The sequence below is a fragment of the Aethalodelphis obliquidens genome, unplaced genomic scaffold, assembly GCF_003676395.1.
Source record: "Aethalodelphis obliquidens isolate GAN/ISIS:26980383/991018 unplaced genomic scaffold, ASM367639v1 scaffold9, whole genome shotgun sequence".
Classification (NCBI taxonomy): Eukaryota; Metazoa; Chordata; class Mammalia; order Artiodactyla; family Delphinidae; genus Aethalodelphis; species Aethalodelphis obliquidens.
Genome location: NW_020837953.1, coordinates 787,670 through 802,065, shown reverse-complemented (window position 1 = coordinate 802,065; position 14,396 = coordinate 787,670). Strand labels below are relative to the sequence as shown.

The following is a 14,396-nucleotide window of genomic DNA, read 5'->3' as shown; positions in this document are numbered from 1 at the left end:
AGAATCAGAAGACTTTAGAGGCAGAGAGGGAAATGACATTCATAAATTATGTATTCCTTGCCATTTATAAATATGTTCCTGTATATACCATAAAAATAAATAAGCAGTTGGCAATTAGATGTAATATCAGATATCTTAAAGGAAATTATATCCAGCAAAAATAAAGCAGATACAGAAATCAAAGAGTAAGTCATTTTGAACAATTAATTTATTATCTTTTCTCAAAAAATAAGGTTCAACCCACCCCTCCACAAAAAACTCTTGTCTCAAAACAAATATAAAGTTTTATTTGTGCTCAAAAGAATTTGTGTTTATGTTTCAAGTGTTGGGGCTTGTCTTTTGCAGTCTCACTTCTTAAGGATTCACGCTATGGTGCCTGTAGAAATGAAGGGGGAACCTCTTTAAATCTTCTTTGGTTTGAGGGAATGGACAGCTAATCCCGATCAGATGTTTCTTTAGAGAACAATGTTTAACAACCGTTAGGGAATTCAGCTATCCTAGCTGATTCTTAGGTAGGCTGTTTTCATCCCGGTTGTGAAGGTCTCAGAGGTCAGCCAAGGTAACCATTTATTTTAAATCGTCTTTTGTTTCAGATTTCCTGTTGAACTTTTTTTTTTAACCATTTCAAAAATCACCCAGTTGTTGTGTCATAGCTTTCCATAAGCTCCAGATTCAAAGATTCAAACCAAAAAACCATCTACGTAACTAAATGACTCTACCCTCCTACGTGACTCTAACTAGAGCAGAATATGAAATTAGACTTCACATTTTTTGATCACAGTGAAACTGATATTTGAAATTCTCTTGTCAGATGTCTTCTATTTATGACACTTCGCTTCTTTTGTTTTTGTTTCCCCAGGACATTTGGGCTTCCAGGACAGTTTTGTCACATCAGGGGTTTTTAGTGTGACTGAGCTAGTAAGAGTGTCACAGAGTAAGTATAATTTTGCTTTGATTTGGTACAGATTTGCCTTGGGTTTGTGCTTACCTTTTGCCTAGGCCTCCTAAAGACATAAATACCTTTCAGAATCTCCTTTTCATACTCCCACTGGAAGAATTTTGCCGCGTAGTTTGTTTGACAGCCAAGAATTTAAGTCAGGAAAAATTAATATCATTTTAATGTGAGACACAGGGAAAGAACTGAAATCCTGAGTGTCTCACATAGTCCCTAGTCTACAGTGTGAACCTGTTTTAAAAACATTGAGGCTTCCTGGATTTCTAAGAAATTCTGAGTTTTAAAAGAATTTGTTTTTGACCTTTAAAGAATGCTAATGCCCTTAGCATGAGTGACACCGTGCAGCATGATCATTACAGGCTTGTCAATAATCACCAACAACAGTGAATTAAGAGTACCTGTCACCACCCTGTTCCATTGATCAAAGGGTCATTGATTGTATTTTTGCTATGACATAATCCAGACAGTCCAAGGAGAAAGTATAGGATTCTCCCTCTCCCTCCCTCCACCCCATATAAACACACACACATCCCCCCACACACACTCTTTGTTTTTATTTAAAACCATGCCTATGTTACCCACAAAAACATCTTTGTTTTTATTTAAAACCCTACCTATATTACCCCTGCAACTAATATAATGTCATATACATCAATTATACTTCAAAAAACTAATAAAAATAATTTTCATCACACTTCAAACAACTTTGCAGGCCTTGAAAAGATCATAGGCCTTAGGCATTGTGCCTATTGTGCTTAATGGATTAAAATAAAGGTTTCTGGCTAACATTAAAAAAGTGTATCTACAATGACTGTGGTGGTCTAGGTCCCAATACCAAGGAAAATTATACTAAATATTAAAATTTTATTATTTATTTATTTATTTATTTGCGGTATGTGGGCCTCTCACTGTTGTGGCCTCTCCCGTTGCGGAGCACAGGCTCCGGACACGCAGGCTCAGCGGCCATGGCTCACAGGCCCAGGCACTCCACGGCATGTGGGATCTTCCCGGACCGGGGCACGAACCCGTGTCCCCTGCATCGGCAGGCGGACTCCCAACCACTGCGCCACCAGGGAAGCCCTAAAATTTTATTTTTTATCCCCCTTCAACTTCAAAATCCCACTGGTGGATAAAATTTACATTGTTGAAATTGGTTTCAAGCTGCATCAAATTCTTTGTGGAATGAGGTGGAGTAAAAATAAATATTTTTATTTCAAGTTCATACCCTCCATTCACTGTATTACAGTCTTGCAAGCTTGACCGAGTAAGCAAGTCAATCTCATGACAAGATGTCAGGTCAAGCAAGCCCAGCCATCCTGATCTCACAGGCTCAGGTTCTTGTCTGTTCTTATTTCTTAAAAATCCAGAAAGTGGGATACAAGGTGTGGGCAGGGGATCTGAGGGTGGAGGGAGAGTCTATCCGCCAAGCACTGTGCTAGGCTTTCATGTATGTTACATAAAATTAATCCTTGCAATAAACATGTGAGATTAAGAAATTACTCTCATTTTTACAAATGAGTTAAATCGAGGGTCTAGTTAAGTCATTTTTCCAAAGTCAAACAAGTGGGTAAAAAGTTAAGCTAAGTCTGTATAGCACTGCAATCTGTACTCTTAGACTAGCCCAAAGGAACTTGAAGAAATCTACAACCTGAGACTAGACAGGGAAAACAGCAGGCAGGTAACCATGGGTGTTAGAATTCTACAGTCGGGAACCCTTGGTTAATGCTGTGATGTGCTGGTGTAGGGGGTCAGAACCCTAAAGAACGAAGCATTATGAGCAGCGAGGTATGACTTGGAATGGCGAAGTTGTTGCCATATGATGAAGTGTGCTTAGAGTACCAACCAGCGAGCTGGAGAGAAGATTGCCTTGTTAACTTGGAAGATACGTACTGCCCTAGCACAGCCGATAACCCAGTTATTTGCCGTAGACAAATAAAAATGCATTTGTATGTATATATTTTTACTTTTTTAAGATCTTTAAAAGGTGATCATCATCGTACATTTTTCTTGCAATTTTAATAATAAGAGTAATATAGAGTATATGTATTAGAGTATAACTGTCCTCATAGCATTACTGGGGCATATATTCATTCATAGAGCCCTTACTGGGATCTAATCATAGTCTTAATGAGTGACAAGAAAACCCTTTTAAGATTGGTGCACAAGACCTTTTTAATTCTACCCTTGCTGCTGTAATGCTTACATTTAGTCTTCATTACCATCAGTGTCCTGAGGCCTGGGGGTTTGCATGTGAAGGCCTTCACTGCTCAGAACCATCCCCAGAATCTCATCCTTCTTCCACTGTCTCTGTGTCCCTTTAAGGTCTTATATCCCAAGCCTTATCAGTTCCAAACTTGACTAGATTTCCATTCAGTCTATCACACGTGGTTGCCAAGGGAATTCTCAACCTGCCTTCGAGATTGCCGGGGGGTATGGCCGGACCACACACTGAATCTACAGAGGGACCTGGTTTGTTTCCTGTCCCTGTTTAGAGGGCTGTGTTGCTGATGCCTGGCATAGCGAGCATCCTTCGGCCCTTGAATGCTTTTCGATTCTGTACACTGCTGTGTAATTGCTCTAGGACTCACTCACACATGCCCTCATGCTGACTGCAACTGTTTGGCAAGAGTGGGACTGGGCTGCGTCAGCTCAACCATGGCTTCTGGCCAAACTGCCATCCAGAGCCCCCTCCCTCCTGCAGATCTTTAATCCAGGTTTGTTCAGGGTCTGTGTCTCGAGATTGCCTTGGCTGATGAGGGAAGGGTCCCCCAGCTCGTGTTTCCTCACCCACACACCTTTCTGAAAGATGTAACACTCAGACCGTATGATGGAGTCAAAATCCTTAACCATTCCTTACGGCACTGCCCACCTCCCCACATTAGAAGAGCTAAGCATCCATTCTAGAGGTGCAGTGGACACTTTTTCCAGATAAGTGGGGCTGGGGTGCGTTCTGTAACCTTGAGATAGAAATAAGCTAACTGGCATGTAAGTTGATTAAATGCATGACGTTAGCCCTGGTAGGAGCATAATGTAACCTATGAAAAATTACAGTAGCCAGCATTTATCAAGCAGACACCAAGTACCAGGCACTGTGCTAGGCACCATTCAGTCCTCCCATGGTTGCTGTTATTGTCCCTTTTTATAGATGAAGGAGTCGGTGATGCTCAAAGTTAAGAAACTTGCTCTTTTCACTTTACTGTACCCAGCTAGCTGCCTGTAGACATTTTTGTCATGACCTCTCCTATAACTGCATTATAGAACTAAACGATCCAAAGATTCTGTGCTTTTATTAAATTATCATTTCTTATGAGAGTTGATAAACTTTTCAGTTGTTAATATGTGCATCAAAAAAAGCGTTTACATGATTTTCAGGTAAACCAAAACAAGTAAAATACTTAATTACAATTTTTTTCCTGGATTTGTTTTCAGGTTTGATTTTTTTTAATGAATAGACTCTCAATATCGCTTCCTCCCCAGTTTCCTCTATGATTAACATCTTTTGTCAGTGTGGTACATTTATTATAATTGGTGAGCTGATATTGATACATTACTATTAACTCAAGTCTGTAGTTTACATTAGGGTTCATCCTTTGTGTTGTACATTCTATGTGTTTTGACAAATGTTTTACAGTAGCATACGGAATAGGCTATTACAGTATCATATTATTACACTATTACAGTACCATACAGAATAGTCTCACTTCCTTACAAATCACGTGTGCTCCTACTACTCATTTTCCCACTCCCCCAACAAGTGATCTTTTTACTCTTTCTCATAGTTTAGCCTTTCACCTGGATGTTTCTAATGGCCTCAGTGTCTTAGAATTTCTTCCACTGTGCTGCACATTTCTTCTTAACTTCCTCCTGTCTATCCCAGCCCCACCCAGTCCCCCCAGTCACACCTGGGACCACATACGTGGCCCAGAAATTTCACACTAATGGTGGCCTCAGCTTGAAAATTTTCCCTCTTTCTGGATCTTTCGAATTCAGTTTTTAAATTTGCTAATACAAATATTGACATTCCCGAGGTTTCCCGTTCGTTTCTGTTTTTAGTTTTCCTCCTTTCAAATTTAATAGAGGAGGGAGATGCTATTTCAGTATTTCCTCATGAGGATTCACTGAAATAACTGTGCTAAGTTTGTTGATTATAATCGTGTTACTACAGGGTGGCCATGGCCGAGAAACTCAAGAGAAAGCTGCTGGCTTAGCCTTGCACATTCAGAGGTGAAGGGTCAGGCGACAAGGTTGCTTTCATGCTTGACATGAAATCATCCTCCTCAGATGCCCAGGGCTGTTGGAATCAGGGCCTCCTGCTGCAGTCTCCCACCAATTCCCCTCTTACCCTTACCTTCTGCCTGCCTACCTTTTAATTTTTTGCATCATCCAGGCTCTGTGAAAGGCAAGAAAGGAGAGTTCTGTTTCTCTTAGCAGCAAAGAGAGTACTGTAGCATAAAAGTAAATGTATATTCATTCTCCTCCTACCTTTTCCCCCATGTGCTAGGACCATCTGAAAGTAGTTCTAGTTATTTATTACTTTGTTCCGGGGGAGGGAGGGCGACATACAGACCACTAGACACGTTGCCAGAGAGAGAGAGAAGTCTTCTCTGCTCTGGGGGAGGGGGTTTATAAGTGCTAACGATGAGGTTCAGAATCATTAAAGTTGTTTTAGCATAAGACTGTGAGGAAAGAGACAGGAACCATCTGTTGAAATGGCTCTTACATGATGCTGCATTTTACAACAAAGCCTTCTAGAAGCATTTTCAGATGGGTCTCTTTCCCATGAAGTTGCTACAAAGAGAGCCCACTCTACTGGTGGCTAAATTGATGCTGCTTAGATAGCTCTCTGTCAGCACCCTCTCGTTTATTTTGCACCAGTGTTTTCCTCAAAGTGTGTGCTTTTGAGGCTGTCAAATATCCTTCCTGGTATGCACCCAGAAAACCCTCCCGAAAAAATCCACTACTTCTGCCCATATCCTTCTGAAGTGCTGACTCTTTTATTTGAAGTTGGTGGAGTGACTCTGAAACCTTAAATACTTCACTGGGAAAGAGGAAAACCGCAAATACACACAGGCCATTGTGACTCTGGCCTGACGGGTTCTAATTTTCTAGCAGTGGTTTGTACACCCGAGCTGGCTGCAAGGGTTAAGTAAACTTCGTGGCTGGGTATGATTTCATGGCCCTGGAATTTTGAAAAGCCAGGGTTCTCAGCACACTGTGGCCAGCCTTAGCGTCTTTGGGTGTGAAAACCACTCTCAGTTACCCAGACTGATTTTGGGTTCCTGTTGCATTGCTGCAGAATCTATTAAAATCCAGCAGCTGAATCGTCCTGGCTCTGCCACAAAGCTAGGCTGCTGGGTGGCTACAGGATTCCCGAGTTGTTTGTCAATGGAGAGTGGGAGTGAATGGAGCAAGGCATATGCCTCAGCCTGGCATGAGGTGGCACCCTAGTGGCTGTTTTCTGCCTTAGAAATGTGCACTCTTTCTGGATTCTCACACGAGAATTGTCATGAAGATCCAGATTGCAGTTCATTTGTAAAATTCTCTCTGAAGTCTCTAGGTCCTTTGTGTGTCTCTGGGGGCCCATATCCACACCCTTGGATTTTCTGACCGGCAATTTAGTAGGAACTATTGTCAATAGTCTAACCTGCCGTGATGGCGCTACTACAACAGAATTAACTCAGCTCCACGGTGCAATAAGGAAACGAAGGTCTTTGGTAGGGACAAGCCCAAACTTGAAAATTACGAAACGTTCCTGCAGAGAAGGACTCATGAGGAAACTGGTGTAGGATAAGGGATTCCGGATGTCCCAGTCCTTTGGGATGCCGTTTATTTGCCAGATTTTAGGTCTCTGTTGTGGAATAGATTTGAAACTTTCTTTTCTGAATAGGTGGCCTGTTGGTTCACCTTTGATCATGGCACTGGAAATTATTTTTAAAAATAAGGTTATATTCTTACGCAAGCTCTCCTTTCGAAAGAAACCATTTGGGCTTGAGCATTAAAGGAAGAAACAAAAAGATTATAATAAAAAATACACTGCAGCCCTAGCATGAACAGTGGCTGTGACCTTGCCTCTTGTTTGCTATTATACAATTCAATGGCAGTCCACTCAAACTGTGCTCTCGATCAATATCCTATTAAAGCAGCACAAAAAGTCTCCATAAACTTAGTGGTTAGCTATGTTTATAAATGGAACTCGGCATAATTAGATGGTCAATAGCAGGCTCTACTAGTAATTTTAAAATGAACATCACACATTTTCTATCTGTAGAAGTCAATGGCACCTCTTCCAGAGTAAGGGTATCGTGTGCAGCAGACAAAAGAGTAGGAGTCCCTTTAAAAAAATCATAATGCCTATCTCCAGAATGCAGTTTTTCAAGAAAATCTGTTACATTGTGGAATAGAAAATACTGATTGGCCCTATATATTTTTTCATTTGCCTGTCTAAGCCACCTTATTCTGAATATATTATGACATTGCAAATGTTTTATTTTCTAGTTTTAATCAACCCCTCATGGAGAGGTAAAATAATAAATATTGCCATACTCTTAGGAAGAAAAATACCAGTCTGGCTGGCTTAATTTAGTGGGTTTCCTCTACTATAATTCAATAAATTTTCAAAATAAATACTGAAATTGAATTACTTCAAAAGGATGTTTTGTTGTATCATTTTTTTTCTTTTAATTTTCTTGACATATTTGGGGTGAATATTTGGACAGTAAAGCTGGCAACAAATGGAATGAACTGGCAGTAGCAGAAATTTTCGTCAACTACTCTTCCTTCTGAATCCCGGCTCACAGTATGTGTGGCCAAACATGATATTCTTTTCTGTCCCACTCTCCTCACCCACTAGAGAAAGAGCCACGTAAAGTAAAAGGTGTTCCCACCCTTACCTACAAATTGAAATGTGCATATACCTTGTGTTTGGTGTGGGCTCTGTCAGCCGTGTTATGACCACCATGTCGGCTGAAATTAGAGCTATGATAAGAACAAGCTTATGACATCAGCAGACCCATCAGCCAATGCTGTGCATGAAGGTCTTGTCCTTTCTGTTACACTCATATCCCTACAGGCTTCCTGGTTAGAGCTGGCAGTGAGTTTTCATAGCAAGATTTAGAGGGCCTCTTGTTTTCTTTTCTTAGCTGAAGCGCCTACTAAATTTACCAGACTATGAACATTTTTATTGTAAAGGTTTGACTCAGGGAGAAGCAAAACACATAACACCTTGATGTACATACTATTTTGTTATCACGATCTCTTTTCATATATTTGTCTATTTCTCATCTTTTCTAGGTAATTTTTTCTTTGGATAATTTATAAAATCTATATGCAAGATGGCGTAATGGTATCATAAAATAGTCCAGGATAACAGATTTGGGGATCTGGCCTTACCAAGTGACTTTGGGCAACATTTAACCCCTCTCAGATGTGTTCTCCTGATAGGTAACCATCATTTATTCAATCAGCAAAGATTTATTAAGTACCAGTTGTGTGCTGGATCTAAGTCTGAGTGCTGGAAATATCGATTTCAGAATCGCTAGCTAGTGGGAAGCAGCCCCATAGCACAGGAAGATCAGTTCGGTGCTTTGTGACCACTTAGAGGGATGGGATAGGGAGGGTGGGAGGGAGACGCAAGAGGGAGGAGATATGGAGATAATGTGTATATGTATGGCTGATTCACTCTGTTATAAAGCAGAAACTAACACACCATTGTAGAGCAACTATACTCCAATAAAGATGTGAAAGAAAAGAAAAAAAAAAACACCTTTCAGGAGTGTTTCAAGGATGAAGTGAGAAAATGTCAAGAGTCTAGCACATAGTAGATGCTCAACAATGGTAACTACTATGATTATTATTGAACAAAGCCTCTGTCCTCGATCTTTCACTCAGCAGATCCTTGAGTTGACCACACTATCAGCAAATTTATTAAAAATGTGTGTGTGGGGCTTCCCTGGTGGCGCAGTGGTTGGGAGTCCGCCTGCCGATGCAGGGGACACGGGTTCGTGCCCCGGTCTGGGAGGATCCCACATGCCGCGGAGCGGCTGGGCCCGTGAGCCATGGCCGCTGAGCGTCCGCATCCGGAGCCTGTGCTCTGCAACGGAAGAGGCCACAACAGTGAGAGGCCCGCGTACCGCAAAAAAAAAAAAATGTGTGTGTGTCTATATGTGCTGAGTGTGTGTGTGTGTGTGTGTGTGTGTGTATAAATTAAGAAGGACTGATTTTAGAATTCATGTTCTAAAAATCAGTTTATTGCAAGGACCATTCTAGTGACCCTTTCAGAGTTAGTAATTCCAATAGAAAAAGAGCATGCCAATACTAGATCTAATTCATCTGCTTTAGGAAGCCAGAAACTTCTTATTCCACACGTTTTCAGCCAAAGCCTATGTTTCTGCATTATTCTTGGAATTTCTCTTCCAGGGTATAGAATGGATAACAAGATGTTTAAAAATTCTCGGTCTAACATTGACACGTTAACAACTTTTTAAGTGGCCAGCCACACCATGGTTATTTTTATCAGAGTTTTTCGAAGTATTTGGTTCTATAGTATTTGAAAATTTTACTTTCTCTTACATTATGGTTGTAAAAATTCCAGTATGCTGGAGGTCATTACTGCCAGTTGGTTTTTAGTAAATCTTCATTTATGCACTCATAAGCCTCAGTTGTTAAAGAGCAGATATTCATATCCAGTAGGTAACATTGGGGAACTAAAAGGCATTTGGGGGCTTTCCAAAAGCCTGACACAAGAAGACTGCAAATATTATTGAGATTTTGGCTGGAATATACTGTCCTCACTATAACTCTTTTTTTTTTTTTTTTTTTGCGGTACGCGGGCCTCTCACTACTGCGACCTCTCCCGTTGCGGAGCACAGGCTCCGGACGCGCAGGCTCAGCGGCCATAGCTCACGGGCCCAGCCGCTCCGCGGCATGTGGGATCTTCCCGGACCAGGGCACGAACCCGTGTTCCGTGCATCAGCAGGCGGACTCTCAACCACTGCGCCACCAGGGAAGCCCCTCACTATAACTCTTAATGATTACAAAGACTGTTGCTGATGACCCTATAGGCATGTCTAGGATGAGATTGAGGGGGTTCACACTCAGAAAAGCCACATATTAGGTCAAATACTGGAAACTGAGTTAATCCAGTATGTGATTGGTGTGAGGACATATTAGCACCCAGAATTTTTCAAGAGATGGAGGAGAGAAAAAATTAAACAGTTCTTGGTGAAAATATTGAGAAGTATTGCAGACAGCTGGATTTGTAGGTTGTTGAGATGGGACTCTGTTGACATAGTTTGGTTTCCTAATTGCTAATGGTCAGATAGTCCCAGTGCACTCTTGGTTAAGGGGCTTATGTTTAGAAGCCCATCCTTGGTTTATAGATCATTGTGGTGAAAAGACCTCTTAGGCTATCATATCTATTCCCTGTCAGAGAAGACTTAATCCCATGGCTGAAGCTGTATCATATACTAAGCGGGTACCACATTTGACCTCAACCAAAAAGCTAAGAAGAGATGATACTCTAAAATGCAGAAAATCAATTTCAGTCCCAAAGGCAGAAGCCACTAATGCAAGAGATCTGTCAGCATCGCTCACCCCGCTGTGGGTTGCTCTGCAGGACCAGGTGTCAGGCCCTTCACCGAGTGAAGCACTGCCTGCCACTCTAAAGACCTGTAAAAACAAAGAAGGAGGGAGGAGGAAGAGGAGATATTTGTTTTGCCAGTTAAGTGGTAGGTGATAAATATTTCTCTATTTAAATCTTACTGAATTCATCTCCCCAGTAACCAATGGTGAAGGAAGGACAAGGAGACGAGAAATGTGGGTTTCCCCTCTGTTTCTTTGGGCAGGTATCTAGAGATATCTGGGTTCAAATCCCTGCTCTGTCACATGTTTAGCTGTGTGATCTTGATCATGTTACTTAACCTCATAGCTCCCTTTTCACTTCTAAATGAGAAGAATACAAGTGCATATTCCATGTCCCCATGCAAGGATGAAATGAGATAATTCAGGTAAAACACCTATCCCATTGCCTGCCTCTTAATAAATACTCGGTAAGTACTAGTTCTTCACCATCTTTCATTAACAAGCTCATATAATTTTAGTTCAACTCAGTAAACATTTGTTGCATGTGAGTATATGAAGCATCCTTCACTGTGTGCTGAGAATACCGAAATAAGTAGGAGACAGTTCTTTCCTTTATAGAGTAGATATGTAAGTTTACTGAGATCCAGGACTGGACTTTATGGCGATAAAGTGCCTGAATACGCTTTATTTACAAATTGAACTCACAGTAATTATCTATCAAAGATAAACCATCTTCATGGCTCATAGTGGGGAGGAAGAAGGTATCAGTGAATGGTTCCCATTTTCGTAAAAGGAAATTATTGTTTTAGAAATAAAAATTCCTCTATTTACCTTCTTTGCCACCACAAATTTACATAATCCTTACCCTGTGTCCTCAAAACGTGAATGTGTGGAAACAGTGCTCTGTGTTAGCTGCTTTTGGCACCTAATGCCACATTTCATAATGAAACATTGCTTCAATCTTATAATAGCAGGGAAGTTCATTTTCACCTAGAGGGAAACCCTTGCTTTGGTTCAGTGCCTTTCTTTTATGTTCCATTCTGGAAAAACATACTCCAAGCCTGCATTGGGTCAGAGCTTTCAGAATGGAAGAGTGGGGAAAGGAGATCAGCACACGGTTTACAGACTAGAAATCTGCTTGGCAAAGGAGTTGCTGAAGACCGTGGCGTAGAAGCTGCAGAGAAAGTACCTTTATGATTGATTTGCATTCAAGTCAGACTGACTGCCGTGTGGTCATTTTTCTAACCCATAACTGCTCACACTGCAGCAGTCTGCTATCTGCAGGGTGTCTGAATTATAGCAGTCTATGTCCGTGTTCCCTCTTATACAAATTACTTACACTGGTTTCTTTTTCCATGCAAATTCATCAGTTTTACAGCCCTTCGAAGCCACAGTCAGGAAACTCTGGCCGAGAGCACAAATTGATAAAATGAGTTAATTTTACTATACTTACTTTTTTCTTTCTAAGAGCCCTCTCTCATAAGCAGTGTTCAGGAAGCATATTACGGTAAAAGGAAGATAACAAAGGAGTTGAATTTTCTTGCCACAAATTACTTTCCAAGTTAATTCCCTTTAACGATGATTCCAGATTTGCTTGAGTTTTCATAGCATTGTGCGTTTACAACTGTGCCTTTGATAGAAAGAAGAACAAGTATTTTCCCATGTTCACTCCTTTTGTGCCAGTGACATGGACTTTCTTAACAAGATCTGTGCCGCTAGAATGCAAAACAACACTAAATTGTGCTGGGCCCGTAGAACTGTGTGCTGTTGTTGGACGTTTTCCCCCCCAGTCTTAAAGTACAAGTTCCCAAAGTCTCAGTCAGTACATTAGAGTATGTAATCCAGAGAGAAATAAACCTTTTTTTTTTTTCAATAGTTATTTTACAAGTTGGAAATCCAGTACTAAATCCTGATAGTCTTTTTGGGGGGATACCTATTAGCCAATATTCCATCTTCTTTAGTTGCCATGCAAATTTGAGGAAAGACCAGCTATGACTGTTAATCTTTAAAATGTAAACCCCACGAGGGCAAGGGTTTTTATGTGTCTTGTCCACTGATGGATCTCAAGCATCTGGAGCAGAGCCTGACATATTCAAGGTGCTCCATAAATATTTGGTGAATTCAACTGAATGCAGCCTCTCAGAGAAGATGTGCCATTAGCCATAGGCTGGCCGCACTAGTCATTTAGTTAATGCTCCCCGCTGATTCCCGTTGAACAAGTTGTGAACTCAGTGCACTGTCGTCTCCCAGGCAGAGTAGCTTGAAATTTTGGATAGAGTTTTTTTTTTTTCCCATCATCTTCTCTTTCCAGCAATGCAAGCCTGAGCAGATTGTCTCTGGTGGATGGCAGAAGTTCAATAACCACAACCTTATCCAACTACTAATGTGTACAGAAGAGCAGGTCATTAAGAGGGTTGGCTACTAAAGTAACCCCTTTCTTCCAATAGCCCACATTACTGTAATGATTCTTTAATAGCAAACAGTTTATTAAGAAATGACACAAAGACTAGGTTCTACTCATGACAGGAAAGAACGGTGGGGGGAGGAGGATGAATGACTTAGGAATAACATCTTAAGAGACAATTCCCCAACGTTAACCTTTGTGTTTTTTTTGATTTTTTTTAACACCTTTATTGGAGTATAATTGCTTTACAATGGTGCGTTAGCTTCTGCTTTATAACAAAGTGAATCAGTTATACATATTCATATGTTCCCATATCCCTTCCCTCTTGCGTCTCCCTCCCTTCCACCCTCCCTATCCCACCCCTCTAGGTGGTCACAAACCACCAAGCTGATCTCCCTGTGCTATGCGGCTGCTTCCCACTAGCTAGCTATTTTACGTTTGGTAGTGTATATGTGTCCATGCCACTCTCTCACTTTGTCACAGCTTACCCTTCCCCCTCCCCATATCCTCAAGCCCATTCTCTAGTAGATCTGTGTCTTTATTCCCATCTTACCCCTAGGTTCTTCATGACATTTTTTTTTCTTAAATTCCATATATATGTGTTAGCATATGGTATTTGTCTTTCTCTTTCTGACTTACTTCACTCTGTATGACAGACTCTAGGTCCATTCACCTCACTACGAATAACTCAATTTCATTTCTTTTTATGGCTGAGTAATATTCCATTGTATATATGTGCCACATCTTCTCTATCCATTCATCCGATGATGGACACTTAGGTTGCTTCCATCTATCTCCTGGCTATTGTAAATAGAGCTGCAATGAACATTTAGTACATGACTCTTTTTGAATTATGGTTTTCTCAGGGTATATGCCCAGTAGTGGGATTGCTGGGTCATATGGTAGTTCTATTTCTAGTTTTTTAAGGAACCTCCATACTGTTCTCCATAGTGGCTGTACCAATTCACATTCCCACCAGCAGTGCAAGAGTGTTCCCTTTTCTCCACAGCCTCTCCAGCATTTATAGTTTCTAGATTTTTTTGATGATGGCCATTCTGACTGGTGTGAGATGATATCTCATTGTAGTTTTCATTTGCATTTCTCTAATGATTAATGATGTTGAGCATTCTTTCCTGTGTTTGTCGGCAATCTGTATATCTTCTTTGGAGAAATGTCTATTTAGGTCTTCTGCCCATTTTTGGATTGGGTTGTTTGGTTTTTTGTTATTGAGCTGCATGAGCTGCTTGTAAATTTTGGAGATTAATCCTTTGTCAGTTGCTGCATTTGCAAATATTTTCTCCCATTCTGAGGGTTGTCTTTTGGTCTTGTTTATGGTTTCCTTTGCTGTGCAAAAGCTTTGAAGTTTTATTAGGTCCCATTTGTTTATTTTTGTTTTTATTTCCATTTCTCTAGGAGGTGGGTCAAAAACAATCTTGCTGTGATTTATGTCATAAAGTG

At 40.8% G+C, this 14,396-nt stretch overlaps 1 protein-coding gene across 4 annotated transcripts in view; it reads left to right on the top strand.

Annotated features, from left to right (window-relative positions):
• The window catches only part of NFIA (nuclear factor I A), a 392,758-nt gene that overhangs the window by 235,600 nt on the left and 142,762 nt on the right, over positions 1 to 14,396 (top strand). For all 4 annotated transcript variants that reach the window (XM_027108350.1, XM_027108349.1, XM_027108353.1 and 1 more), the window contains exon 4: positions 860 to 934. In XM_027108350.1, coding sequence (XP_026964151.1) covers positions 860 to 934 — 75 coding nt within the window. The remainder of the gene's footprint in view (positions 1 to 859; positions 935 to 14,396) is intronic.